At 40.2% G+C, this 27,845-nt stretch overlaps 2 protein-coding genes across 2 annotated transcripts in view; one reads left to right on the top strand and one right to left on the bottom strand.

Moving 5' to 3' along the window:
• prkdc (protein kinase, DNA-activated, catalytic subunit) overlaps positions 1 to 17,296 on the top strand; it is a 30,975-nt gene extending 13,679 nt beyond the window's left edge. The window contains exons 43-86 of the mRNA XM_080489444.1: positions 86 to 254; positions 580 to 645; positions 728 to 791; positions 1,042 to 1,190; positions 1,452 to 1,592; positions 1,714 to 1,833; positions 1,926 to 2,069; positions 2,568 to 2,719; positions 3,277 to 3,408; positions 3,501 to 3,612; positions 4,039 to 4,163; positions 4,257 to 4,406; positions 4,806 to 4,979; positions 5,098 to 5,196; positions 5,311 to 5,521; positions 5,929 to 6,103; positions 6,264 to 6,464; positions 6,580 to 6,695; positions 6,785 to 6,916; positions 7,001 to 7,180; positions 7,403 to 7,611; positions 7,778 to 7,916; positions 8,049 to 8,237; positions 8,829 to 9,053; positions 9,257 to 9,368; positions 9,514 to 9,616; positions 9,695 to 9,845; positions 9,924 to 10,098; positions 10,176 to 10,369; positions 10,982 to 11,165; positions 11,735 to 11,895; positions 12,026 to 12,237; positions 12,319 to 12,406; positions 12,503 to 12,646; positions 13,608 to 13,815; positions 13,910 to 13,977; positions 14,195 to 14,415; positions 14,504 to 14,596; positions 14,935 to 15,018; positions 15,105 to 15,176; positions 15,260 to 15,461; positions 15,605 to 15,793; positions 16,362 to 16,501; positions 16,727 to 17,296. Coding sequence (XP_080345570.1) covers positions 86 to 254; positions 580 to 645; positions 728 to 791; positions 1,042 to 1,190; positions 1,452 to 1,592; positions 1,714 to 1,833; positions 1,926 to 2,069; positions 2,568 to 2,719; positions 3,277 to 3,408; positions 3,501 to 3,612; positions 4,039 to 4,163; positions 4,257 to 4,406; positions 4,806 to 4,979; positions 5,098 to 5,196; positions 5,311 to 5,521; positions 5,929 to 6,103; positions 6,264 to 6,464; positions 6,580 to 6,695; positions 6,785 to 6,916; positions 7,001 to 7,180; positions 7,403 to 7,611; positions 7,778 to 7,916; positions 8,049 to 8,237; positions 8,829 to 9,053; positions 9,257 to 9,368; positions 9,514 to 9,616; positions 9,695 to 9,845; positions 9,924 to 10,098; positions 10,176 to 10,369; positions 10,982 to 11,165; positions 11,735 to 11,895; positions 12,026 to 12,237; positions 12,319 to 12,406; positions 12,503 to 12,646; positions 13,608 to 13,815; positions 13,910 to 13,977; positions 14,195 to 14,415; positions 14,504 to 14,596; positions 14,935 to 15,018; positions 15,105 to 15,176; positions 15,260 to 15,461; positions 15,605 to 15,793; positions 16,362 to 16,501; positions 16,727 to 16,931 — 6,580 coding nt within the window. The 3' untranslated portion in view covers positions 16,932 to 17,296. The remainder of the gene's footprint in view (positions 1 to 85; positions 255 to 579; positions 646 to 727; positions 792 to 1,041; positions 1,191 to 1,451; positions 1,593 to 1,713; positions 1,834 to 1,925; positions 2,070 to 2,567; positions 2,720 to 3,276; positions 3,409 to 3,500; positions 3,613 to 4,038; positions 4,164 to 4,256; positions 4,407 to 4,805; positions 4,980 to 5,097; positions 5,197 to 5,310; positions 5,522 to 5,928; positions 6,104 to 6,263; positions 6,465 to 6,579; positions 6,696 to 6,784; positions 6,917 to 7,000; positions 7,181 to 7,402; positions 7,612 to 7,777; positions 7,917 to 8,048; positions 8,238 to 8,828; positions 9,054 to 9,256; positions 9,369 to 9,513; positions 9,617 to 9,694; positions 9,846 to 9,923; positions 10,099 to 10,175; positions 10,370 to 10,981; positions 11,166 to 11,734; positions 11,896 to 12,025; positions 12,238 to 12,318; positions 12,407 to 12,502; positions 12,647 to 13,607; positions 13,816 to 13,909; positions 13,978 to 14,194; positions 14,416 to 14,503; positions 14,597 to 14,934; positions 15,019 to 15,104; positions 15,177 to 15,259; positions 15,462 to 15,604; positions 15,794 to 16,361; positions 16,502 to 16,726) is intronic.
• A 3,588-nt stretch (positions 17,297 to 20,884) lies between these two features.
• On the bottom strand, positions 20,885 to 27,663 carry garem (GRB2 associated, regulator of MAPK1). The gene is made up of 6 exons (XM_080489842.1): positions 27,299 to 27,663; positions 25,933 to 26,073; positions 25,596 to 25,726; positions 24,155 to 25,357; positions 23,371 to 23,525; positions 20,885 to 23,253 (listed from the first exon to the last, which is right to left on the bottom strand). Exons 1-6 carry the CDS (start codon positions 27,417 to 27,419, stop codon positions 22,389 to 22,391), a joined length of 2,616 nt encoding a protein of 871 aa, XP_080345968.1. The 5' UTR covers positions 27,420 to 27,663; the 3' UTR covers positions 20,885 to 22,388.
• Between the last annotated feature and the right edge of the window lie 182 nt (positions 27,664 to 27,845).

The raw sequence follows: 27,845 nt of genomic DNA on the forward strand, positions 1-27,845 counted from the left end.
GTAGATTTTGACCCTTTGATTATCAACTTCATTCCTTTTCTCTTCCACGGAAAAATGATCGTCTTTGTTTGTTTGTATCCGTCAGGTCGTGTTTTGAAGCCTTCACAGAGAACATGGCGGGTGAGACTCAGCTCCTCGAGCTCCGGCGACAGTTTCACTGCGCAGCGTACGTCTGTGCCATCGCAGTCATCAGCTGCAGCTTCAATGAGCCCAAATTCTACCAAGGCTTCCTTTTTAGCGAGAAGCCAGAGAAGGTACTCCTATTTTTACATTGATACACGACTGCAAAGTTTTAGCACATTTTGAGCCAATAATTTCAGCCATTTTATTATATATTTCACGTTTGATGAATATGCTCCCCCTTGGGTCCCAGGTGTTTCCTACTCAGATATTGTCAAATTTAGATAATTCGAAACCTTGAAAGACACTTACAACAAGCCTCCACTGTAATGTTTTGGTAAGAGACTATCTTTAGTGATAGTTTTAAGAGATTTGATGGAGTTAAGAGGTTTTTAGCCACTGTTTTGTGCTTTCTTAGTGATTCTGGAAGACTTCACTGTTCATGTTTTTCTTTTTCAGAATCAGTTTATACTTGAAAACATCATTGATGTTGAAAGGAGCTACACATTTCCAATTGAAATTGAGGTAAATGTTTGTTTATTTTTTTATTTTTTAACAGTATATCTTGGGTGTTAGCCATGATTTGTGAGTTTATTTTTCATTGTAGGTCCCTCTCGAGAGAAAGAAGAAATATGTCATGATTCGGAAAGAAGTGAGCGAGGAGAGTGGAGGTATTCTCCCTGCTGTGCTGTTAAAGTGTCATTGAACTTGCCTTTGTGACAGAGTTTAACATTTTACTTAATTGCGTAAGCTATCTCCGCCTCAATTCCATTTGTTTCTATTCTTAGATTAGACTTGTAACTACGAGACAATACAGCAGACAGAGATGATGGTTCTTAAGATATATTAATCATATTAATGCAGAGATCTGTGCATACAAAGTCTTACAATGTTTATTTGTGTGATTTGTGGTTTCTACAGAAGTTCCAGTGTATCTGTCCTCCCAGTCCTACATGGCCGACAGCAGCCTGAGTGAAGAGATGAGCCAGTTTGATTTCTCCACAGGAGTCCAAAGCTTTTCCTTCAGCTCCCAAAACCCAGAAGGTCGAAAACGCCCCACTGCTAAAAGAGTCAGTCTGAGTTCTCATACATTTTCACTATATTAAATGTAGGGTGTTTGTCAATATTGTTGGCAAAAACATTTCAAAACACCCTCAATAAAATATCCCAATCAGTCTTGTAATGCCCTTTTTTACCACAAGATGTTGCAGGAACTGCAGGAATTCAGAAATTTGATTAACTGCTGCCCCCCAGTGTAGAATTTAGGCATTACTTGTAACTTCTGTATTACCAGTACATTTAAAATTCGATGATCTGATGTGACCATGTAGGTGACAGAGGAGACGAATCCTTCCCAGGATGCAATGGTGGACCTTGAAATGGACGAGCTAAACCAGCATGAATGCATGACAAGCATGACGGCTCTGATAGGACACATGCAGAGGAGCAACATAACCCCCAAAGTGGAACCGGTTAGTAGCAAAAATCAAAGCATGTATAGACTTATATTCACTTGTTTTGAGAAATGTTGTATGCAAGTACGTAAAAATGGGTAGGAAAAAAACATGCTCTTTTCTCTTCTTTGGGATACAGGGAAATGTACCAAGTGAGCTTCCTCCATGGATGAAATTTCTACATGGAAAACTGGCAAATCCAGCCACACCTCTGAATATTAGACTGTTCATCTCAAAGCTGGTCATCAACACAGAGGAGGTGAATGTGTTTCCACTAAATTCATTTTTTTCTAGTTTATGGAAATCAAAAGGTATACTTTTTACTTGATCTGTGGTTTGGTGTTTTTCCAGGTGTTTCGGCCGTATGCAAAACACTGGCTTGGGCCCCTGCTACAGCTCGTGGTTTCTGGTAACAATGGAGGCGAGGGGATCCATTACATGGTGGTGGAAGTTGTGGTCACACTGCTGTCATGGACAAGCCAGGCCAGCCCCAAAGTTAGTCAATATTCCATTACATTTTAACATGGCAACACTTAAATCACATCAATTCCATATGTATCCCTTTGTATCAGTGTGAAGAAAAAACAGTACATGTTGAAAGAGTTTGAATTTGACTAAATATATTTTTTTACAAAGTCTGAATAAGTTGATTTTGGAGGAAACATCTGTACTTTTTCAACATTTTCCTGCTGCAAAATTAAATGAAGTGATGAAAAACCACATTCTTTCTTCACAGTTTGTATTTGTCTTTAATTCTTCTGCAATTAAGAATCCAAGAAATAACTCAACCCTGCACCTTTTTGGCTGAACAAACCCCCCAAAAGAGCTGAAATCTGTGGCTAAGTGTAAAATATATTTTCATTTTGAAGAATGATTTTTCCAGATATTACAATAATTGGGAACGGTTTGTTTTCTTTAGGCCATGCTTTCCTTTGATGTCAAGTTAAATTTCTGTCTTTTCTAATGGATTTTATTTAATTTTTTAAATCTCAGGGTAACCCCAGAGACGAGGTCCTTGCAAATCGACTGTTGGAGTTCCTGATGAAGCACAGCTTTCACTCAAAGAGGGCCGTTTTCCGCCACAACCTGGAGATCATTCGTACCCTTGTGGAGTGTTGGAAGGACAGCCTGCATGTGCCTTACAGGTACGACCTACAGATTTTACATAGGTTAATTACAGACAGCAACTCTGGCTCATATTTAATAAGGCTTAAAACAATGTAATTGTAGGTCTGACTTGTTGCATGATGTCTTGGTTTAGTCCAGTGTAGTTCATTTACATTATTGCATCATACTCAATACAAAGGAGCCAAAATCAACTGAAAAGTTACATAAAGGTACATAAAACATAATTTACACAAACTCAACTTTAATTACTGATTTTATATGTTTATCAATGTTCATGTAAATTCACACACATGTAACTCTTTCTCTGAAGTTGAGTTTGGAATTGAAGTGCTAGGCATAGACACATCTAAAATACCAAAAGGTAACATGTTTGTTAAGATAAAGTTTAATATGAAAATTTTAATTATTAATTTGAGGTTTCTACTTATACATTTACAAATGCTAGAAACAATTGGGTAAAATACTAGCATCTGTGTTGATTTAAAAAAAAAAATTTGCTTGTTTTAACAATGGACTCTTTTGGAGAAAATAAAGCAGTTTTTCCATCACAATGTCTTTTTTTCTGCGTTTACAGCCTGATATACGATCGATTTTGTGGCACCGACCCAAACAGCAAAGACAACTCGGTGGGACTTCAGCTGCTGGGAATCATCCTGGCCAACAATCTCCCCGTTCATGACGTCTCCTGTGGAATTGACTATGACAAGTAAAATTAATAGTGTTTAAATGTTCTTTCAGAATTCTGTATATGTGACATGCTGCGATTTTGCAAGCTGTTGTGTGTGTGTGTTTTTCCAGGTACATCCAGTCTCTCTGCAACAATGTGACGTTTGTGAGGTATAAAGAAGTTTACTCAGCCGCAGCAGAAATTATCGGCCTGATCTTGAAGAGCGCAGCTGAAGTCGACAATGTATGACCTTTCTCTTTCAATTACTACTGCATGACATTTATATTCAGGTCTGAGAAGAAATGAAGTTCAGCCTGTTAGCACAAAGATCACAAGTGGAAAAAAATTTACATTTTCAAATGTTATCTATCGAAGTGAACGTACAAAGTGTATATTTTAAAAAAATCCCTCTATTAAAGGTTGAATTATTTGGCACTATTAGTTTTACAGGCTACATTCATAACATGTAGATTATCAGTGCCGCTAGAAAATAACAATATTGCATTCAAACTTCAAGTTTCACAAAAAATCGGCTATATGAGCACAGGCTTGCAATTTTTCCTCACAACAAACACACAAACACGCCGAAATGGAAGTCAACGCTCGGATGAGGAGGGACGAGTATCAGAATGAATATAACCATGTGTTCCTTTTTCTTTGATGTTTTAGCAACGTGAAAAACTTCTCAACCTCGCTGCAAATAAGATAACAGATCTGAAGACAAAAAACCTGGATGACAAGTTCATTATTTGCCTCAGCAAAGTGTCAAAGCACTTTCCCCCATTCATGGATCGGTAAGTGCTTATTTTACTCGATTACATCTTTTAAAAATATATATGATTCTTTATCCAGAATAATCTAATAACATTTCTTTACCCACTTTCCAGATTTGTCAATTATGTCTTCTATCTCCTGCCGAAGTTACACGGGATCCTGAAGACTAACTGCTTGGAGTGTGTACTGAGCCGGGCTGATGTTATCCCTGACATCTTTCTGCAGCTAAAAACCACAAACTTTATTCAAACAATTGGCCACAGGTGAGTCCTTCTCTGCCTGGCTTGTTTTTATAGCTCATGTACTGTGTATAGTAAATGTGCCAGTTATCCATCGAGTTATACACTCTTAAAAGTTCCTGATAGGCTTCACATTTATTAGGACACCGTATATATGAGCAGTGTCATCAAGAACCATCCTTATTGTGAAGAACAGTGGCTGCTGGACGTGGTAGTGTGTCATCCACAGAGATTGGAGTCTTGGTCATCCACAGAAATTCATCATTGCAGAACCAGAATTATAGATTTGTATTTAGATTCTGCTTGAAGTCACCCAAATTTGTCAAACACGGACAAATAGACATGTTTTAATTAGCTTCTGAGCTGTTACTCATCAACACTATTTTCCGTGTTGAGCCACGTCTCTGCTTGCGACTCTTTCAGGGACGAAGGGATCCAGAGGGTCTGTCTGAATATTATCCATAAGATCCTCGCTAGACTGACACCACCTGAGCTCCAGGAGTTCCTGGGACCTGTGGGCACTTTCATCTCTCATCCGTCGCCAGTTTGCAGAGAGAGGATGTACGACATCCTCATGTGGATCCAGGATAACTACAGGTTAGAGCTTTTTTTTTTTTTTTTTAAATGCAGTAGTGTGTCCTAACCTTTAAGCTTCTATATTTTGTTTCTTTATGGAGCCTTACTGTAATTATATTAGTATATGTTTGTCCTCCAGTGATGAAGAGAGCATGGAAGACAACACTTCATTGGAGATTTTGAATGCAGCTAAAGAGACTTTGCTTCAGGGACTGTCAGAAGAAAACCATGGCCTTCAGTAAGCTTCACTGGACATACTTGCTGTTTTGTCTCATACATGGTTTGGTTTTTTGTAAATCCTTCTATACCACGTCATCTCTGGTATATCTTCTCTTTTATTTGACCTTTTCAGGCTTTACGTTCGAAACTTTTGGAGTCAGGAGAAGCGCCTCCCCACGGCCACCCTCGAGCGAATGTTGATGGTGCTCCGATCTCTGTACTCCTGCCAAATAGAGAAATGCTTTTTAAGCCTGGCGACAAATCTGCTGCTTGAAATGACCAGCCAGAGTCCCGACTTCTGCCGAAGCATGTTTGAGTACGCTCTGTCAGAGTGCACCTTCCAGGTTAGCATGTGTGGCTTCTTCTGGACAACTTTAATCTGTAGATCAGAAATGAGCTTACACCAAACATCGAGGGGTTTTCTAGGCTGCTATTTCAGTTCAGAAGACAAACATAGTATCTACATTAATGATATCTCTTTAAATTATTATTTTCAACAAGTCTTAGGTCTGGTTAGGTGTGATCCTGAGCCATTTACTTACTTATGCAGCTGTAGTTTTAGACTGTTTAGGGATGGGGGTTTTTATACCGAGCATTCTTCTATCTCCCCTTTCCACATTTATGCATCTCCACTGCATGTCATTAACTCAGTGTGTCTTTCTCATGTTGGCTGTGTTTTAATTGGTGTCATATAAATGAAGCAACATTGAACTGAGCCTGAATTGATGATGACATTTCCTCCCCTCGACAGGATTATGTGATTGATTCCAACTGGCGCTTCCGGAGCACAGTCATGACCCCCATGTTTGTTGAAACCCAAACCTCTCTCGGCTCAGAGAGTGTGGCAGCAACTCAGTCTGGAGCCATGAAGGGGAAACTCAGAGCCACGCAGACTACCTTGGAGTTCTCCCAAACCCAAGCACCAGGTAACGGTACATTACAGTTTGGAAGAGATACTTCATATAGAAACAAAACAAAATGAATCTTCTGAAATTTAGTATTTTTTTGTATTTAACATCCTAAATTTACCCTATCACTAGTTGATTACAACAATGTATACATGAATGTTGGTATATATTTTCCTAGGTCGACGCACTGCATACAACTGGCTCACAGGTGGCAGTGTGGACACCCTTGCAGAGTACACCCCGAGCTCGGAGTCTCTGTCCTCACTGCTGGTGTTTGAGAATAAATCAGATAGGCAAACAACAAGGAGGCCAGTTGGTGAAGGCTTTGGCCTGAGGCGCCTGACTGCTTCAACAGATGAGGTGGACAGTCGCACCAGAGGTCAGTCTTTTAAAGAGTCACCAACATGTTGAAAAATGTTATATGCCCACATTCACAGAGAAACGGGCGATGTGAGGGAAGCAGTCTAAATGCGGGTTATATTTTACGTTAACAGCAGAAAACGAGCGACGCAGCAATATCCTGCGACTGAGACGCAGGTTTCTGAAGGATCAGGAGAAAGTCAGCTTGAGTTTCGCAAAGAAAGAGATCCAACATCAGAAGCAGACAAAGGTATCCTTCGAGTTGGATTCCCAGCAGGGTTTTTAAATGCTGAAAATCAATACAAGTGTCTCTTAACGTCAGATATGTTTTCTTTACAGGAAGAAAAAGCTGATCAAAGGCTGAGAAAAGAGGCTCAGGTGACTTTGTATCGTAACTACCGAGTGGGAGACTTCCCAGACATTCAGATCCCATACAGTAATCTCATTGCCCCTCTTCAAGCATTAGCACAAGTAAGTCTATAGTCTTTGTAAATATCCTAAAGAAGGACAAACCTTGTTTATTAATATTTTTTTTAATGTTTTTTTCCAACCCAGAGAGATCCCATTTTAGCCAAACAGCTGTTCAGCTCACTGTTTGCCGGTATCCTCCAAGAGATGGAGAAACAACAGAATCGAGAGGAGTGTGGGAGAATTAAAGAGGAGCTGCGGTGCAACATGAATGCTTTCCTAAGCAAGAGCACAATCTGCTACCCTCCGTTCATCGCATGTGTGCAGGTAAGCAACTGTTTTCAGTCACCCAGCAAAGCCTTGGGAATTGCACCATTACAGTGTCAATGTGTCACACTACTATATTCTCTCATTTGCCTACATATTTTTATATAGTTATTTCATTTACGTGCAGGGAATTGCTCGTTTGATTGTACATTCATAGATGACTTGTACTCAAATATCATTATCCCTACTTGTAAATTAACAATCAGGTGGTCTTTTTCTTAGGATATGTGCTACCAGCATAAAGATCTTCTGCACATAAATCCAGATGCCATCAGCTCCACTTGCCTTATGAGTCTTCAGCAGCCATCAGGCATCCTGCTCCTGGAGGAGGGCTTGTTGCACGCCTCCGTCTCTGATGAACGCCCTGCCAAACGAGCACGAGGACCAAAGGAAATCCCCCCAGACACCAATAAATGGATCCACCTTGCAAGGTATTACGATGTTTACCTCTAGACTTTTTCATTGCGGCCATTAAAATACAACTTTTTGGACCTGATATATTTTTGGCAAATTTGTCTGCATGAAAGGAACAGTTACTAAATGCTGCTGTTTGTTTGTTTGTTTGTTTGTTTGTTTGTTTGTTTGTTTGTTTGTCAGGCTTTACAGATCTCTGGAGGATTTTGATGATGTGCGTGGCATCTTTGGTGGTAAAGTTGGGACCAAGCCAATTACTTGTGCCGCACTTCAAGCTGAAGCCAACACTGATTTTGCGGAAGCTGTGAAGCTTTACAATGAGGTATGGCGTTGCGGATTACTGCCATTACAGATACCTGAGAAGGAATCGAGTTTCATAAAACGGCAATATAAAAAGAAGTATCGTGCTTCAGGAGCATGTCAGTATTTGGGACTGATTGTTCTTCAATGACAGGCTCTAAACACTGAAAGCTGGAGTGATGGTGAGCCAACAGAATCTGAGAAAGACTTTTGGGATCGAGCTGCTATGGAGGCCTACGACCATCTAACCGAGTGGAAGTCCCTCCAGTACTGTGCCCTCTTAAACATTGATGAAAACTCACCACCCGACCTGGATAATATGTGGTCAAATCCTGTGTACCAGGTAACGGGAAAGAAAGTCACACAACTCGCATTTTTCTTTGTTTTGAAAAGAAACTTTATTTATCTCAGAGTGGACCTCAGCTGTCTCCTCTTAGGAGTTACTTATCATGTGATTAATGTTATGATGCTTTCACGTATCTGGGAAAATTGGCTGCTTACTATTTGGGAGACTTTCACCTGAATTTGATGTAAAAGTCAGCTTCACAAAAATTGGCAGATAAATACAGTTATGATCTATACATGCCAACACATGGATGAAATTGAGCTTGTAGAGTCATAATGATCAATATACATTTCATGTACTCAACATGGGCTAGGCTAATGAAGTCTGCTTGTTTCTCTTAAACTGCAATCAAGTTTGTTTATTACAGATTACATCAATAAATACAAAAAAAAAAAAAAACCACTATTTACTTCAGTCTTCCCCAAACTCTGTATAGAGTAGTAATCTAGCAATGTTAATAGATCACAAACTATTTGCAATTGTGACAGGAAATCATTCTTCATCATCACGTTTGTCTACTTGTAATACCAAGTATGTGAATTTGTGTTTGATGACTTGGCTGACTTGAGTCTCCTCCACATGTGCCAGGAAATGTACCTGCATCACATGATTCGCAGCATGTTGAAGCAGCTGCAGCTCGGTGAGGGGGACCAAGCTCTTCTCAGCTTCATCGATAGAGCCATGAGGGTGGAGGAGCGCAAAAAGCTGCTGGAAAGTCAATACAGCCAGGAGCTGAGCTTACTCTACATCCTCCAGGAGGACTACGACCGGGCCAAATACTACACCAAAAATGCCGTGCAGCTCTTCATGGAGGTCTGCTCTAACAGGGTTTTGTTAGGATTTCACTCACCCTCTTCATTTTACATCAACGTATCTGTTACCTATTATTATTAATGTAGTTTTGAAATGCATGAATGTGCAGAAGAACGCAAGAGCAATGTGCAATTGAGGCAAATGCAAAAAAGGATCATTGGATATCTGTGACAGCCTCTTTTCCGTCTGTTTGCTGGATACAGAGTTACTCCAGTGTGGACACGCTGCTGACTCAGAGTCGACTGACCATCCTGCAGTCCGTGCAGTCGTTGACAGAGATCCAGGACTTCCTGTGGTTCATTAAAGGCGACGATGGTGTGTGAAAGCTCTCAAGCTTTCATTATACAAATAACTTCATCTTTTTACTGATGAGAAATGGTTTTCACTTGTAATATTACATCCATGCAACTGTGTATGGACAATATTTTCCCAACATTTGTGGTATTTCATTCATCATCAGTGTCTGTGAGCTCCCTCAAGCACCTCATCAGATTGTGGACAGAGCGGTACCCTGATGCAGAAGTGGACCCCATGAATGTGTGGGATGACGTTGTTACGTCTCGGTAAGTGGAGCAGCTACAATGACTCCACAAAAACATTTTGAAATACCAGAAGCTTTAAATCTGACCTGCACTGCCCAGGTGTTTCTTCTTGGACAAGATCAGAGAAAAGCTCAGAGGTGACGCAATGGATGTGGATGGTTCAGAGAACCCAGAGGTTGACATTGACAAACTCGTAAATGAGTGCAAGTTCAACATGAAGCTGCACATGGCTGATAGCGCATGTAAACAGGTGAAGAAATCTAGAAATCATATTGTATGTGTGTTGTTTAATGATGTCAAACTCATCTTGCACCACAAATGTTTTCAGGGTAACTTTCCTGTTGCCACAAAGTTGTTGAATGAACTCCGCAAAGAAATGAAAATAGACAAAGGCTGGTTGCTGCGATGGGTCCACAGCTTCAGCCGCTACAGCAACAAAAAAAGCCAGAACCAGGGTCCTGTGGTGCAAATCAGCAACATGCTGAAGGTTGTCCCGCTCCTGGGTAAGAAGAGAAATCAACTGATGACAGATTTAGAATATTCAAAACCCAATAACAGTTTTCAAATATTCTCTTTGCAGAGGAAGTTGAGACTGACTGTCAGAGTGCTCCAGCTAAAGTATTCAGGTATCAAAACATACTCCAGGGTACGTCTTTCCACATCTTGGCCACAGCCGTGAGCAGAAGTCCCTCCATCTTGGCAACGATCGGAGCTGACAAAGCGTCGAAGGTTGCAAAGCATTCTGGGGCTACTTGGCCCTGTAACAATATCAAGGTGCTTCAAATATTTTTTTTAAGTATTCACTAATTCACAAAGCTTTGACTGCAAAATGTGGGATTTTCACTGTTTATTCAAATGATAAAAATGGGTGTTGCACACTTTTATGACAAAGGGGAATTTTTTCTCAAAATATTTGTCTTAAGCAGCAAAACACTTATAGATCTTCAAAAATAAAAACAGCATTCTTTCTACACTTTTAATTGGTAATCGGTTTAAGTGGTTTTGCTGTATACTGTATATTAAAACTGTAGTTCAATTTGTATTGATGAGGCGAAGCCTTTACAATAAGGAAACGTGTTGTTACTGTTTTTAGCTGTTTGCCTCTATTTCCATCGCAATTGTGTTGTTTTATGCAACTTTTTAACAACTAAGAAATACAAGCCTTGTTGGAAGTGTAAAGCAACAGTTGGTCCACAGTTAGTCATTTTTACTTTCTCAATATAAATCATGTGCATTTAACGGAACTGGGTATGTGTGATACTGCAACAAAATTGTGAAAAGTTGTTTCTGTAATTTCATAACGGCTAAAGGGAGCCTGGAGAATTCTCCGGAGCCCCCTGTGGCAGACCCCCAGTGATGGTAGTGATTCTTGTTCTTCCCTTACAGGAGGTTGAAGTGGGGCTGCAGTTAAAAGCCATGGCGTTGCTGTGCAAAGCAACCGCAAAGGCTGACGAGGAGCTTCAGTCTTACACTCAGGACTGCGTGGAGGCCAGCAGCATCATAGAAACGTACATGGCTTTGGCAAACTTCTGTGACAAACGGCTACGAGAAGAGGAGCAGAATGAGGCTGGTGAGAGTTTTAACGCACCATTTTGGAATATAACTTAAAAAAAAAAAAGCGGATGTTGCTTGTAGCAGGAACTTACTTCACATGTCTAACGTCCCCGCATCAAATTTCTGCATTCATTTCATCTATTTTCTACTGAAGCTCAAACATTTACACTGACTGCCAATTAAGATCCAGCAATCCATTTAAGAAGCCAGAATACCCAAAGAAAGCGCAGAGTCTGATGGAGAAATTAAACCCAGCAGCCTGCAGGTTCAAACCAGGGACATTGTTGTTGTGAAGTAACAGAACTACCATGACACACGGTGAACTACCATCAAAAAAACGCTGATATTATGAATCTAGAAGTAATAAACATATAATCTGCTGTCCTCTAATATACACGTCAGCTGCCACATTTTTGATTGAAATATGTTTAAAAAGGTCTTCATTTGGGAAATTATGAGGAAAACCTCTGTGAATGTAATAGATCGACGTACCCAAAAGTTGCCTGACTCATTGACTGTTGCATTGTGAAGAATGAAGTCAGCTGTAAATTTCCTGTGTTCATTTTTTTTTTTTTTTGCTTGCAGAGAGTCTGTTTCCAGACCTCCTGACCCTTCCCGTTCACGTCGTGGAGAGCATGCTAAAAGCTCTGAAGATGAACTCGGAGGAGGCTCGGCTCAAATTCCCCCGTCTGCTGCAAATCATTGAGCTGTACCCGTCCGAGACGCTGGACCTCATGACAAAGGAGGCAAGTTCACCCACAACGTGCATAATATTATGAGCATTATGAGAAGTATAAAGACCTAACGTTTTATAACCGTGTCAAAGAGTCTCCCTTTGATACGGATGAGTTATTCACATGTGCCGTCTGTATTTAGATGACGTCGGTTCCTTGCTGGATGCTGATTAGCTGGATCGGTCAGATGGTTGCCCTCTTGGATAAGCCGGAAGCCGTGGCAGTGCAGCACTGCATCGAGCAGATAGCCCGGTGTTACCCTCAGGCACTGGTTTACTCTCTGATGATCAGCAGTGAGAGTTACCAGTTTGAAGACTCGGTCATGGGGCACCAGCAGCAGGAGTTTGTCAACAGGTTAAAAACAATTTGTCATATTTGTGAATAAAAAAACAAAATGCTAAACTTGTTGCTGAAATTAGTGTCTGTGTGTCACAGGGTCCGGAGCATGCTGGATAAGGGCAAGGCTGTGAAGAACTTTGTAGAGGCACTGCAGCAGCTTACAAATCCAGAGATGATTTTCAAGGTAAACCAGAGCAAATTCAACCTAAACCTCCTCAGGCTGCCACCTGTTGGGACAGTGTTTGCATTGACAGTGAGTTTTATCCTCTGTTCTCCACAGGATTGGTGGGATGGCGTGAAGAATGAATTGGGGAAGCCGAGCTTTGACAAGAAACAAATGCGCAACCTGTATGAGGAGATGTACTCCTCACTCGGAAACCAAAACACAGCCGGTCATGGAGTGTTTCGCAAGAAGTTTGTCCAAGTGTGTATACTTTTTTTTTCCTTTTTCCTTAACAGATTTTATCTAAATATTGTTTAAAAAATTTAATCTCCTGAACAAAAAACACAACTATAAACATCTAACAATTCATGTCACTACTTGTGTTTGTGCTCCAGCTTTTGTGATTATCCAGAAATAATTGCTGTTATATAAATTGTATGTTACCCTCACACATTGTTTTAGTTCAGGGGCCACAAACACCCCAATTTCGTCTTGAGTTTGCCAGACCGGTAAAATGATGCGACAATAACATTTAGATTTAAGTTTTTCGCAGAGTACATGTGTTGAAAATGTCAAAATTTTCACAAAACCAAACAATTACTACTGAAAATGACTACAGTCTTAACATGACACATGTTTTAAATGTAAATTGTAATTAGTATTATGTGCAATTGCAAGTTTTAAATGGACCTCTGGGCCCTTAGCCTTATACATGTATAATATACATTTCAAATATTAGTTTAATTGTTGCAATGAGGACAAAATAAACCTAAATGTGTAGAAACTAAAGAAGTCTGAAAGGTGATTTTTATTATTAGGGTCTATATAGTTGTTCACAGTGAGGCGATCTCTGCTTCAGGCTTGAATCCTTAATGTGTGGAATTTGCATGTTCTCCCTGTACCGCAGCGTTTCCTCCCACAGTCCAAAACCGCCAGTTGGAGGTTCATTGATGCTTCTGAATTTCCCATATTTCTAAGTTTTTGTGTTACTGTTTCTGCATTTGCCCTTTGATGCTTCGCTTGTATCCATCCTGTGACCCTCAATTGGTTAAAGTGGAGGTGACTAGTGGCAAATTAAGTAATAAGTTGTAGAGATATTAGCAGTTTTTGTTGTCGGTGATCAACAACAATCTTCTTGAAAGTAGAAAAAAAAAAAAAAAATATATATATATATTTAGCTCCCAAAATGCAAATTATCATCTTCTGGTTTTATTCTGTGCAGAAATTCTCCAAAGAAGTGGGGAAGCTGCTGGGATCTGACGGCAGCAACCTGTTTGCGAAGAGGAAAGACAAAAGCTTCATAAGGAAGGTGGACGAGCTGGCTGTGTCCATGAGGGGATTTCAGAAGGAACCGGGGAACCTGAAGGAGTACTCACCTTGGCTGAGCGCATTTAAAGCAGACACATTCAGCAACGAGCTGGAGATTCCAGGTCAGGAGGCAGTTTTTACGTGGGGGATTTGAGTGTGTTTTTTTGTGTGTGAGGCTTTGAACAATATCAATAATCATATTTAATTTGTTCGCAGGTCAATATGACGGCAGAGCTAAACCGTTACCGGAGTACCATGCAAAGATTACTGGCTTTGATGAAAGGGTGTGTGTTTATTTTCTCCTCGTTCTTTGAGATTGTACAGCGAATGAGAATACGAGCGTGAAGTTAAAGCAGCTCTTGCAGTGCAGCTGTGTCGTGTTTGTGAACTCGTCACTGCGACTGAGCAAAAGAAGATAAAATGAATAATCTTTTTCTTTTTTTTTTAAATCATCTGGTGCGAACGCTGTTTAGTCTCCTCGTCTGACATTTGGCCCTGCAGGTGAAGGTGATGTCTTCAATTCGTCGTCCCAAGCGTCTGATCATCCGAGGGGACGACGAGCGGGACCACCCCTTCCTGGTGAAGGGCGGGGAGGACCTCCGGCAGGACCAGCGCATCGAGCAGCTTTTCAGCGTCATGAACATTGTGCTGAGTCATGATACGTCCTGCACACACCGAGGCTTGCAACTCCGCACCTATCAAGTCATTCCCATAAACACCAGGTACTTATTGGAATTACACGTTTTTTATGCAAAATATTAACATTTATGGATAAAACCTTTTAATACACTGCTTCCGATGTATTTCCAGAATTGGTCTGATTGAATGGATGGAAAATACCTGCACTCTGAAAGAGTTCCTGTACAACTCCATGTCTGATGAGGAGAAACAAAAGGCTGGACGGTACAGTTATATAGTTATATAATATGTCAATCTATTTTCCAGCAATGAAGACTGACTCAACAAAACACCTTGCTGGGCTATAAAGACAAATTTCTATGACTTCTAACTATGTTCAATATTGTTGTTTTTTTTATTTGTTTAGTTTAGTTTTTTTAAGACAAACAAGATCATGGTCTGGATTTTTCTCACTTTAATGGGAAAATCGAACAGTTTTCCCCTCACTAATTACTTTGTGAGACTTTATTACTAAGCCTGACACATTTTTAAAGATGTGATCATTTCCTTTTATTATAATTTATCATAATTTAAAATGTTGCTACTGATGATTTTCCTTTAAGGTGTGCTGAGGTCTACAATCAATGGCTTTCAAAATTTGCTTCAAAGGATGTGAATGGGATTGGACTGTATGCTGCCGCTTACAAGTGAGTTCATGTAATTTGGAGGGAAAAAACACGAAGACATTTGAAGCCGTCTGAATTTACATGTTGACCGTCCTGTTGTTTTTCAGGAGAGCAAAACGTGATGAAGCAGTCGCCACCTTTACAAAAGTACTTCAGCATGTGCCCACTGACCTCATGAAGTAAGCAAAGTGCCTGCGTAATAAAGCTGCTAAACAAGGTCAGCGCTCCCAGTAAAAGCTTCTTTTTGTCTTTCGTAACCCAGGCGAGCTTTTCTGAAGATGTGCAACAGTCCCGAGGCCTTCCTGTCGCTGCGCTCCCACTTCATCAGCTCTCACGCTCTGCTGTGCGTCAGCCACTGGATCCTGGGGATCGGAGACCGCCACCTCTCCAACTTCATGATCAACATGGAGACCGGGGGCATGATTGGCATCGACTTCGGTCATGCATTCGGCTCAGCCACACAGGTAAGTCAAGAAAAAGCAATTTTTTTTGACGAATCGGGAAATGGGACAATCATACTTAAGTCTTTTTGTCCGTCGCGTTTCTAAACAAATGATAACTCGGTGTTTAAATGGAGCTGTGCAGTAAAGTTATATTTTGTTTTCAGTTCCTGCCCGTGCCGGAGCTCATGCCTTTCCGGCTGACCCGGCAGTTTGTGAATCTGATGCAGCCTTTGAAGGAGTCCGGGTTGATCCAGAGCATCATGGTCCACTCGCTGCGCGCATACAGAGCCGAGCCGGACCTGCTGCTCAACACGATGGACGTGTTCGTCAAGGAACCGTCGCTGGACTGGAAGGTAGCCTCACTGCTGCCGTGATATGTCTGCCTTCACACACCAAACCGTATTCTGCAAAATCAGCTGTTTCTGACCTAATGTTAATCCCTGATATAAATCCTGGAGAGAAGGATTCACATCTAACTTCTACCAAGAGGTGCACTTCTGATTTGGCTTTTTTCGTACTCAGAAGCATACAAAGCAGTGATTCTGAAACATTATGGCATATCGAACTCTAAATAAAAGTTACTATTTAATCTATACCTGTACTACAGTAGACCCGAGGGCTTAAAGTACAATCATGCCTTTGAAATAACTCTAAACGTCTAAGACATCTGGAATTTTCGCTCCATTTGTTGTTGTTTTTATACATAAACTGAATTTATTTGTATCTTATGAGTCACAAAAAGAATCCAAAGTACAGCTTATCAGTGTCTTATATTTTAAAGGATGTTTGAAAGTTTTGGGGGGTGAATTCTTTAAAATATTACAATTGTCATGTTAAAAAATTCTTAAATCTTTTTAGGTTCCTTGTTATGAGTGTAGAAATTGCTGAGTGAGCTGCACTTTTCTATTTGTTATCGCACAGAACTTTGAGGTGAAGCAGCTGAAGAAAGGAGGCACGTGGACTGAGAGCGTGAACACCAAAGAAATCAACTGGTATCCTCGACAGAAGGTCGACTTTGCCAGAAGAAAACTTGAGGGAGCAAATCCAGCCGCTATAACCAGGCATGTCCTTTATTCTTCTTTATTCTTGTTTTTTTCTTTATAGCAGTTTTTACTGTCCATTTTGTCTTTAAGTCATTATTGATTAAACATCCCCTTCACTTTATCTAAATTCTCCACCAGAGGCTTTTTAATGCTGTCAAAAAAGGCAAATATAACCATTTCTCTCTCTCCCCCCCAAAAAATGTCATTAGTTATTTGTTGTAATTATTCTTATTATTTTGTCAGTGAGGAGCTGAAGTTGGGTTTTGAGAAGGATGGCACTTTCCCCGGGATGCAGTCCGTGGCTCTGGGAACCGATGAGCACAACATCCGCGCTAAGCTTCCAGCTGCAGGCCTGTCAGTGGAGAAGCAGGTGGACTGCCTGCTGGACCAAGCCATGGACCCCAACGTACTGGGCAGAGTGTGGGTGGGCTGGGAACCGTGGATCTGATTACTGGGATTGCGGAGCGTTTCGCCGGCGTCATTCGGAAAGTATTTGGGAAAGGAATGCTTCAGTGGCACGGTGAAGTCTAGATTGGGATGAAATGTGCAGGATGAGAGCATGTTTGTGTTGTTCTGTGCTATTAAAATAAGTCAAAAATACTTTTTTTTTTTTTTTTTGTATCAATTGTAAAACATTTCTACTTCCTGTTAGAAAAGCAGTCGTGTCGTTTGAAAAGAAGAAATTAAACCTTTTGCACTTAAGAATTGTAAAATCACACTTTTTGTGAAGAATTTGTTTTGGCTAAATTGCACTGTGTGTTAAAGTTCACATTTCTGTTATTAAAGAACAATGAGAGGATTTCCAAAATCATGCAGCAGTGTCGGTTGTTTTCACTTGTGTCAGTTTGTTCTCTCATGTGTCTCACAAATGGTCACCACGTTGTATATTAATAGGACTGATGGTGGGAGAGTTCCACTATATCTTTATATCCACAGGACCCGATTCAGTTTGCTCTGAGATCTTTCCTACCTGCACAAATGAGAATACGTGTAGACAAAGTCCTGAGTATAGTTCTTGGGAAAAGAAATGTATCCATGGTAGGACTGCATAAAGAAATTTGCTTCTCTTCCTCTAATATTAAAACAATTAATCACCCTAAGACTCTACAACAGTACTGGAAAAAGCTGTGTTGAATGAGCATGAGATGAAATGAGAACTCCAGTATCTGATGTGTAACATGCAGTTAATACTCACTTTAACCCTACTGATCCTTTATTTAAGTAGAGTCTAATATTTTTTGTCAGAAATAACATAAAAATGATGGTCATATTGGGAATAAATCTACTTATATGGAGTTAACCAGTCTATGCAGTCTTGTAATACCACTTTGTACCATAAGATGGTGCATTGAGTCACAAAATGATCTGTAAACATTTTACTTAAAGTCAGACATACTTCTATTCATATATGTTTAAATGGTGATCACTAATAATGAGGGGTTAAATTCATGCCAGATTTAAAATACATGTTCACACACATTGTGTTTAAATCTGTGGGTCTTGTGTGAACCACTTTCTGATTACAAAAAAAAGAAACTTAACCTCATGAAACAGCAGCTGCAGATCCTCCCGAAAGCAGAACTGATGAGGCATGCAGTGGTTTCTAAAGTGTTTCGCTAAAGTGTTGAATTAATTAGAGCTGTAAACTGTAACTTATTAGAACAAAGTAAACATTCTTTCAATCCTGACTTGACTGAAAGGTTCAAAATGACAGTTCTCGCGTTTCTATGTCAGATTGGCACATATTTGATTGAAAATGGTTTATATGAATCGTTAATGATCATTCCAGTTAGAGTAATTTCTTTCACAAAGGTTTTCTCATTTTCTCAGTGTTTCTCATGTTACATCCTATTAAGTTTATTAAAGAATTCTCTAAATTCATTAAGTTTATTTCTTGTTTGGGGGTTGAATTAGATTTACTTTACTGAGTACCCATCCTATTAGTGGGCTGGTAGGGGTCAGGGCTCACACTAATCTGCCCCCAATCTGATGAGTAATTTATAATCTCAGATAGTTCTTTTAAGACCTTTTTCTACAATTATATACTTGAGAAATGTGTCTCAAATAATTGGAAAAATTAAAAATTTTCACTTCATATTATAAACAAACTTCTAAAATTTGAGTTAAAAATATAAATCTAATCTACACACATTAGCCGCACACCAAATAGTAATACATTTCCTGTATTTTCTAAATTATCATGAGATGTTAGACGCTTTTACAAGTAACGTTTAGCAAATAAAATCTAAATCCTGCTCAAGTGACACTTCAGTAACATTAGATTCTGTTTTTCTCACACTCATATTTCCTTACAGTGTACAAAACCTCTGCTGCCCACCCACTTCTCTACATTCTTTCTACTCAACATCTTCCAATGCATGTTTCACTAATACCGCAGGAAACTGACTCTTAACAGCTCAAACTCCTTTCGTCACCACTTTGTTTCATCATGCAGCTTCTGTTGTAAAAGTGGTGAAATGTCAAACTGCCTGCAACTTTCCCAAGGACCAAAAAAAACCCACAAGCAAACACCAGTTAATCCATTTTTAATAGATTATACAATCCAGAGAGGGAAATAAGAGTTAAATTCAAAGATAAACGTTCATAACTCAGGATATCTGTAATGCTGTTAAACCGAGTGTGACGCATCGTTTCACTGCTTTTTGCACTAAAATGGCAAAAAGGTTAAACGTCGTCCTCCGACATCAACACTGAGTTGCATTTTAGCATTTGTTTGCTTGACAGTGGTGGATGAGCGAGACGTGGTGGGTGTATGATCACAGTTCATATCTCTTTTTTTCCCTAAGTAAAATGACAAGATTTGGAAGAATTCCGTTGGATTTTTTTCTTCTCTAGAAATTAACACTGTGGCAACTCTGGTACATATAATACTCCTGGTGGGATCTTTGGAGTGCCAGTGAGGTTGCATAAGACATTAACAGCTGCGAAGGACACACACCACTCCCCGTTTAAAAAAGAAAATATGGATACAACGTCAAAAGAGAAAGAAAAAAACCTGAAAAATTACCTGAACACGTGGCGTTTTGGGGAGGGGGGGGCTCACTGTCCATGTAGTGTGACTGAGGCTTGTAGTGTTTTTAATTTTGTCTTTTCATGGTGACCAAGTGTTATTTTTAATGCATGTATTAATATAAACCCAAGTCGAACCCACAATCTTACAGAGCAATACAAAACAGAAATTTGAACATAAGCTTCATCTTAATAAAAAATAATCTCAACATTAGTATCACTTTCTTTAAAAAAAATAAAAATAAAAAAAAACATTTGCATTCAAAATATCAAGTAAAATATGTAACAACCCACTGCAGAAAGTGACAGGGGGGGGGGGGGGGGGGGGGGGGGGGGGAGCTGTCTGCAGTAGAAAAGGTTGGTTTCTGCTGAGGCACCTTCATACAACCAAATCGAGAACACCTTTTGCATCGCAGTCCAACAACTGCATAAATAAAGAGACTGAGTGCAGAAGAGAACTGCATGTTTGGGGCGAAACTTTGAAATTGTGACACAAGGATCAATATTGGCACACGGAATCAGTTGCTAAGTACAAAGTACGCTGAAATTCAAGTGAGCGGTCGTTTTCGGAATCGTCATGCGGCTTTTCCAAAGTCCAGAAGCCACAGCACTGCAAGTCAGAGCCATTATTGCACCGGGCGTAAATAAAATCATTAAGAACTATATCTATATATATATATATATATATATATAAAATTCAAAGTGCACATCTGAAGGAAACCCTCTGGGGACATGTCTTTAATTAATAAAAGATCATTTCAATGCTTGTATCACAATTTAAAAGATTCATCCACTTACCTGCCGCGCTAGCTCTGAATGTAGAAAAAAATATTTTGCTCCCAAAAACAAACAAACGCTTCAGTTTGAGCTTACATGCCTTTCTGCGGGGGAAAAATAAAAACAAGACAACTCCCACAGTTCAATATGATTTCAACGAAAAGACACTGGCAACAATGAGAAGCAGAGCCCGAGGGAAACGTTAGATTTCTTAAGGTCTCTGGGTTAAGGCATAGAAAAACTATTATTTGTGTCCTGCAATAAACGACACTTTACAATACATACGATGAAGGGAAAAGTACCATTGCAATGTTGATAAAACATGTAGTGCATTTTCTCTCTGGAGACACTCCTCTTAGTGTCTTAGTGTTGTTGTTTTTTTTTTTTAAATGACCTCTGCTGCAATTATCTGAAATCTACCAAAGTGCATGATGCATATTTTGTATTTCATTTCATGTAGAACGTCCTGGTCCATCGCCTCCCTTTGTTAGTTTTAATGTACAGGCAGAATTTTGTTATTCCTCAAGCGATTCACTTTCAGCTACAACCTCGAATGACTTGAATTTGATTTCAGATTTTTTTTTTTTTCTTTTTCCCAGGCATCAGACAGATGTGTGACTTTGCATAAGAAGTTTGAGGCAAATCTGATTTGGCTTTGAGTTTTTCGCATAGTTCCTCGAAGAAGACGATCGTCCCAAGAAGGCAGGTGTAATTGCTATTGGCCATCGAACATTTTCACCTCACATCAGACTCCGGAAAAAGCTGATTTACAGGTTGTTGTTTTTTAAGTTGCTTTCGATTAAACCTGGAAGATCAAACCATATTTTCTAATGCCACTGCTCCCCAGCCTGCCAATTCAGTCCACTGTATAGACCATTAGAATACCACACAATCCTACATGTGTTTCACAGGGTTTTCATTATGAGCTGAAAACCAGAACTATCAAAAATAAAATCAAAATAGGCTTAGATTCATTTGAAAGAATCAGGAAATCTAATAATGCATAAATGTACAAAAAAAAAAAAACTTTTACTTTTATACTTTTACAGAGTATGTTGAGATTAAAAAGATATTTCTCTTCTGGATTTTTTTTTTCCTTCCGGTGGTCATACGTTAGTAATGCTGCAGAAATCCTGCAAACTGGTGCGTTAAATTAAATTAGTGAGATGATTGCTGGGAGATGTGAGGCTGCAGAGGATACGTCAAAGTTTGAAGTTGTGATTTGTATGATCTCTCATCGTCGTGGAAACAAAGGAAACGTTTTAAAGAATCCATTCAACCTTGTCACGCCATGAGTGACTTCATCGGCTTTCAAATGCAACCTCTTAAAAGACACAGCCCCGAATTATGACACACCTTAAACCAAATCTTTTGACGAGATGCCTGCTAACCCTGAAATCTAAATCAGTCGGTCTGTAACCATGTGTACCATTTAGGAAAAGCCTGTTACCATTCTGAAGAGGAAACTTTACTTTAATCAGAAGGGAATCTAATACACTTCTTCATTAATATTCTCATTTTGGGGGGATGCAGTGGTTTATGTTAACACCTGTTGGGAAGGAGCTGGTTTTCCCTTGAATAATGGTGATTTATTTTGTTTAATAAAAAGCAGTAAAAAAAAAAAAAAGAGTAGCACATTTCAAGAAAACCATAAATATTTTTGACCAGAATAAATTGTTCTCATCACAAAGCACATCCGTGAGTCAAAGTTTATTCTAATTGTTTTGCCTTTTCAAAGATTGTAATGTTTTCAATGCCGTGTTCTTTATCTTCCTATTTGTGCTCTTTTAAATATCTGGTGACATTATTTTTAAGTGCTAATACTGTTGTCCAAATGAAGCCTATAAATTTGTTCTGTTAAGAGTCTGTGTAAAAGCATGAACACCAGTAGGTTGTAAAAGTATTAAGTAGTTAATGTTTTCCATGAAAAGTGCCGAATGGTCTCTGCGTGGGCTGGGAAGTATCCCCCAAATATCTTCCCCACAATGTTGTAACAAGCAAATAAGTTCATATCTTACAAAAAAAAAAAAAAAAAGAAACTCTTTGTGGCTTGATGTGCATAGCATATATACTGAAGGCATGACTTTTGTCTTTAGTGTTATATTTTGGGTCTCCACCCGTTTATGAATTGCATGAGTTTCTTCACCTGGAGTTTGCTAAGCTTGAAGTCTTCTGACAGGATCTCCTCGGTGAGCTGCAGGAGGAGATTCCCGTCGATCTTCTCGGACACAAAAAGGGAAACAACGTCCTCGGGCAGGCCGATAAACTTTAGCGATCTGGACACCTCCTCAATGGAAAGGCCGGCCAAGCTGGGCGGCGGCTGCCACTGCGCGTCGGGACACGACGGCGGGCAGTTCGGAGTCAGTGCGTTAGAGACGGAAAATATATCTGTCGTGCCCTGCTCGTGTTGCGCGGGCGAGGAATTCAACACTTCCTGCTTCGTGCCGGAGTCGAGTGACTCCGGCACTAAATCTGTGCACTTCTTCAGGGCGTTTGATTTTGGCGTTCTGGGTGGCAGGATGGGGCAGGAGAGACTCTGCTTTGTGTTAGATTTCTCGATCGGCTCGTCTCTGTACATTTCTGAATTGTAACTTGAGGATTTGGTGCAGAACTGATTCAGAGAAGCTTTTTGGAGGCTGAAGTCTTTGCTGCTGCTCGCACGCTCTCGGCCGTCAAAGTCCACAAGACTGGATGTGCAGGTTTTGGGGGTGGTTGGGGACCTCTTCCTGGGGTAACTGTAATAACTGCGACCGCTGGACGGTAGGAACTCCTCCAGGCAGCGCGACTCCACTCCACTGAAGTTATTTGGCCAGGATAACCTGGAGGACACGCCCTCCAACGGCAGGCTGCCTACTGGAGAAACGACTTTTGGTTCCACGCTGTTCGACTTCCCCCAGTTACACGGGTAGCACACGTGGCTTTGTTCTTGTGGGTCGGCTCCTTCTTGTTCACATGCTCCACTACTAATGGAAAAACAGAATGAAGTTGTAGTGTAACGGAAAGCCTGCCTTACTTATAATAAGAGTTAAAGGTTTAGAAAACAACATGGGATGAAAAGACATTATGGTTTGGATTCTTACATGTTGTGGAGCCCTGAGGAATAATAGGAGAGTGTTGGACTTGGAGAGCGAGTGTCTTGCTGACGCGGCTTCGACAGGATGGGAACTGATGGCACTTGTTTCAGACTTCGGGGAGGGATTGGAGGAGCATTCAAAAGTCGACATTCCTCTTTCACCTATAATGAAATAAAGGATTTCAGAATCAGCCAGCAACATTTTTTTTTTTTTTTTGTTTAATAAAACTCCAAATGAAACGGCACTGTTTATGAATGGGCAATTATATTTACATTGAGCTCAGTTTTGCACAGTATTGATGTTAATCTCTTAAACTTTGCTCTGTACAGCCATTTCATTCCCCTGAGTCAAAGTAAAGTAGCAAAAAAAACATCCTGCTGCTGCTTTATTTTGAAGACTTTTCCTATCAAAGCTCAGAGAGATTAACTGGAATGAAACCACAGAAAAAGTATCTAATCGTTAGCAATGATATAATACAGTCACTAAAAATGCACTGCCAATTAGCAAAAATTCATTAAGGTGTTCAAAAAAAATTTTTTTTTATTTAAATCAAGGCTGAGAAGATAAACAAAAGTATAATTTTAGCAGCTTTTAAAATTTTGCAAAGAAGTGGAACTAGAGAAAACCTGATTATAACAACTTTTTTTCTGATTCCTAATTTATAAAGTGTCACTGCACTGTAAACAGATCTACTACCTGCAGAGTAATCCTGATGTTACTACCACGCCCGTGGGTGTCACCAAATCTTAAGGATTACGGCTGATGATAAGATATGAGGGATTATACTTACAGCTTCAGACTTCGGTGGGACTGGTGGTGGAGTAAGAGGCACATCTGAACTAGTTATGGCACCAAGAGGACAGGTGACTGGGTACGAGAGCGCCACTGTTGTGGCACTCCCGTTGTTGATGCCTCGGATCGCTTCGCTTGACGACGGTTTTGGTGTCTGACTACTCAAATGATCCAACCACAACTCCTCGTATGGAACATCCAGCTTGGTCAGTGTTGGCTGTTGGCTTGTGCTATCGAAGAAGTCGGGGAAGAAGTGTTCACTTTCTCCAGGATCTGAGGCATTGCTATCAGAGGGCAGAAGTGCCCAGTCCCCGCAAAGCGTCATGCAGCCCTGCAAGTTCACCTCACTGTTTCCATGCAGGTTGCTGCCATACACGCACACGGACAGCCGGTGGAAGGACTGGGTGAGTTCATCTCGAGCGTAGGTTAGAGAGCTTGGAATCTGCATGTGATTGGGACACCCGTTGGAGTTGTTGCTGCTGCCGCTGCTCCCGCTGCAGTTGCCATTTCCGCCGTTTTTCTTGGGACTTTTGCCGTCATCGTTCCAGTCGGTCCGCACGTCCCGGACGGCACGCGAATAATCATCTATGTCGAACTGCTCCTGGCAGAAGGAAAACCACCGATGTACCATAGTGTCAAGCCACAACTCTCCTTGCAGCAGCTCCTCTGGAACAATGAATCTGGGCATGGCCAAATGGAAAGGGAAATGGATGGGGATAATTTTGTTAATTCGCAGAATGCAGCACACAACCACCGTCTTCGTCTGAATGTTGACCAGTTTGTAGCGATGACCCTCTCGGATGAGGTGGAGGTCATGCTGGTTGCGCGGCGGACTGCTGGGCACGGTGACATTGACCGGGAGGCGCGTTTTCTCTACGATGTTTCGAATGGTGTGCTCTCCGTCCTGCATTTGAAGCTCCAGCGGACTGCAGGTGCTGAACCTGCCTTTGCACTGGAAAGGCAGGCTGATGCTCTCGTTGGTGCGATGGTTCATGCAAATCAAACAGGGCATCTTACTTCGACCGATCTTACTGATGGAGTTCAGCTTCCCGATCTTCTTAAAAATGGTGTTGAATCTCGACTTCTCCTTGGAACTCTTGGCATAGAGGATCTCCGCCTGCCCCATAAGCGTCAGCTCATCACCGGTACTGAGTGTGATGTTGTAAACTTCTGTGTCTTCATTGCATTCCCCTGATGCCATCTGTGGAAAACATACATTTGTCTTAAGCATTGAAGATAATAAGAATGTATATTATGTTTTTCTTTCATTTGCCAAGAACTGCTACATCAGTTACATCTGACACAACTGTGGTGAATCTAAATCTGTGGATGTCAAGCATTGTAGCAGCACCTTTAACATGATCTTGATGATAACAATTGAAAGAGGAGATAGATTGTTCTATTCAAAGCCACATAACCCACAAATATGAAAAATGTACCTTAACATTGAAGGTGATTTCTTCCATGACGTATACCCTCTCTGGGAATGCTTTAGCCACCTCCTCCACACTGTTGAAGTACTGCACCGGCTCCTTGACATCTCTGTCCTGCTCCAGAAGTTTAAACTGACCTACAGTATGAGATAAAGAATACATCCAGGTTTATAAATTACCTAAAATGACAAAACCAAAAACCCACTATGCTCCATTTGTTATCTGACATTTCAGATTCTATAAATGGATTACTGGTAAATAAAGAAAATTAATAAAATGGATGCACTACCAACGATCCTATTATTGACACAATATCAATGGCATTTATGTGACAATATCTCACCTTCGTAGTGAACTGGGATCTCTATTTTAGGTCCAATGACATAGTGTCCCTCCTCTAGACTATGGGCAGTAATGGTCGTCCACTGACGGCAGGAATGAATCAAGAGGTAGTCATTGTCTCGGAGCCCTTCAACTAACTGACCTGCAGGAAAAAAGCATTGCAACATTTATTATTTTACAAAACAGGAGACGTCACCTTTTACTAAATTAAAGCTGTGAATCTCAAGTGCCAAGACAGAAATATATTACATAAGGAGGGTGTTGGGGAAAAAATACAACCAATATTAAATCATAAAACTGCCATGTGATGAGTGAAGGTCATGGCAGCATTATAGTGGTTCTACATAGAGGAAAAAAGACAAATCAATTGAAAAGCTTTATGAGAAAGACCACAGTTAATTTTTTTTTTTTAATTATTATTCCATACAACAAAAGCCAGAGCATTGAATTACGGAGTACTTTCCAGTCACTATCCTCCATGGACAATGACTAATGCCCTAATTCATACCTCTCTAAAGAAACTGGCTTTATCACTGAGACATCAACTGTGCTCTGTATAAGAAGCTTAACACTGACGGGTGGAAATCTAGTTTACTGAATAACAATCAATGTAGACTTCTCATTGGGTACAATTTATAATCAGCATGTCAATTGAAATACAAGTGTTGGCAAAACTAAAATAGCTGATGCACAGCTTCAAAACACATCTGTCAGTGCTGTTTTGGACTGTATTTTATAACATGACAAGACACGGAAAAGGAATTTTCTTTTATTCAGATGAGAACAATTAAGTTGCACTTCCTCTAGATCAACGTGTATTTCTGCCTTTAGTTCTGTTCCACATTTACGTGATTGCAAAACATTAAGAAAAAAAATAAATCATTGTTACATTGTTCCACATCCGTCCAGTGTTTTAATACTGCAGTTTAATACGCATAGATACTATTGTGCTACTCAAATAGGACGATTTTTTTTGGTGTGTGTGTGTGTGTGTGTGTGTGTGTGTGTGTGTGTGTGTGTGTGTGTGTGTGTGTGTGTGTGTGTGTGTGTGTGTGTGTGTGTGTGTGTGTGTGTGTGTGTGTGTGGACACACTTTACCTGGAATACAGATTAAATCAACAACTTGTGCAAACTTGTTTGAGGAGACCTTGGCAAAAGATGGAAGGACTTTAATGAACTCAACACCTTTTTTTTTTGTGATAAAATACATATTCGAGTGTGTCAACATCGACTTTGTTTAGAAATTATAAATCACACTGATCCAAACCAAGACTTTGTCAGTTCAGTTCATCTCTGCTGCTAACTAGCAGCTAGCAGACGCTAAGCTGTGAAGTTTAAAACTTGTCTCAAGTCAGAAAATTCACTCACCGTTGTCCAGCTTGACAATCTGAGGCAACTTGTAAGCGCTGACGAGTTGATCTAGCGGTAAGGACGTCGTACTCCATGTAACATCTTTCAAATTGTTGTACAACATTGTTCCAAGGTCCATCTTGCTAGCTCGCTTTAGCCAACTGGAGAGTTAGCTACGTGTAAACACGGCGACAAAAGGCGACACTGACCTAACTAAGTACACGAAATAGCGTCTCTCCAGCCACAACAGCATATAATACACGGTTTGTCTCCTATTAATCGACGCATATTGCTCTTTTCGGTGTGTCTACGTATCATAAGGGTCCGTAGTGTAATGATGTAGCACAGCCATGTTTGTTTAGCTCGAGATGCTGCATCAAGCTAAGGTTATTGACCGGAAGTGTGAGTTCTTTGTTAAAAAAAACTGTTTTCGTGGTGCTGAAAATTTGTTATATTTGGTAAAATTGTACATCCAGAAAAAACAAATGTGTTTCTTTTTATTCATTAGGTACGTACATTTGCTTAAGAACATATGTTACGGTGCTATATTAGCTGACATATTATG

The sequence above is a fragment of the Lipophrys pholis genome (assembly GCF_963383615.2).
Source record: "Lipophrys pholis genome assembly, chromosome: 20".
Classification (NCBI taxonomy): Eukaryota; Metazoa; Chordata; class Actinopteri; order Blenniiformes; family Blenniidae; genus Lipophrys; species Lipophrys pholis.

Coding starts and splice junctions, on each gene's coding strand:
- garem (XM_080489842.1), bottom strand. CDS start 27,419: ATGGACCTTGGAACAATGTTGTACAACAATTTGAAAGATGTTACATGG. Junction 26,074..27,298: donor GATTGTCAAGCTGGACAACG/GTGAGTGAATTT, acceptor TTTTTCCTGCAG/GTCAGTTAGTTGAAGGGCTC. Junction 23,254..23,370: donor TCCTCAGGGCTCCACAACAT/GTAAGAATCCAA, acceptor TTTTTCCATTAG/TAGTGGAGCATGTGAACAAG.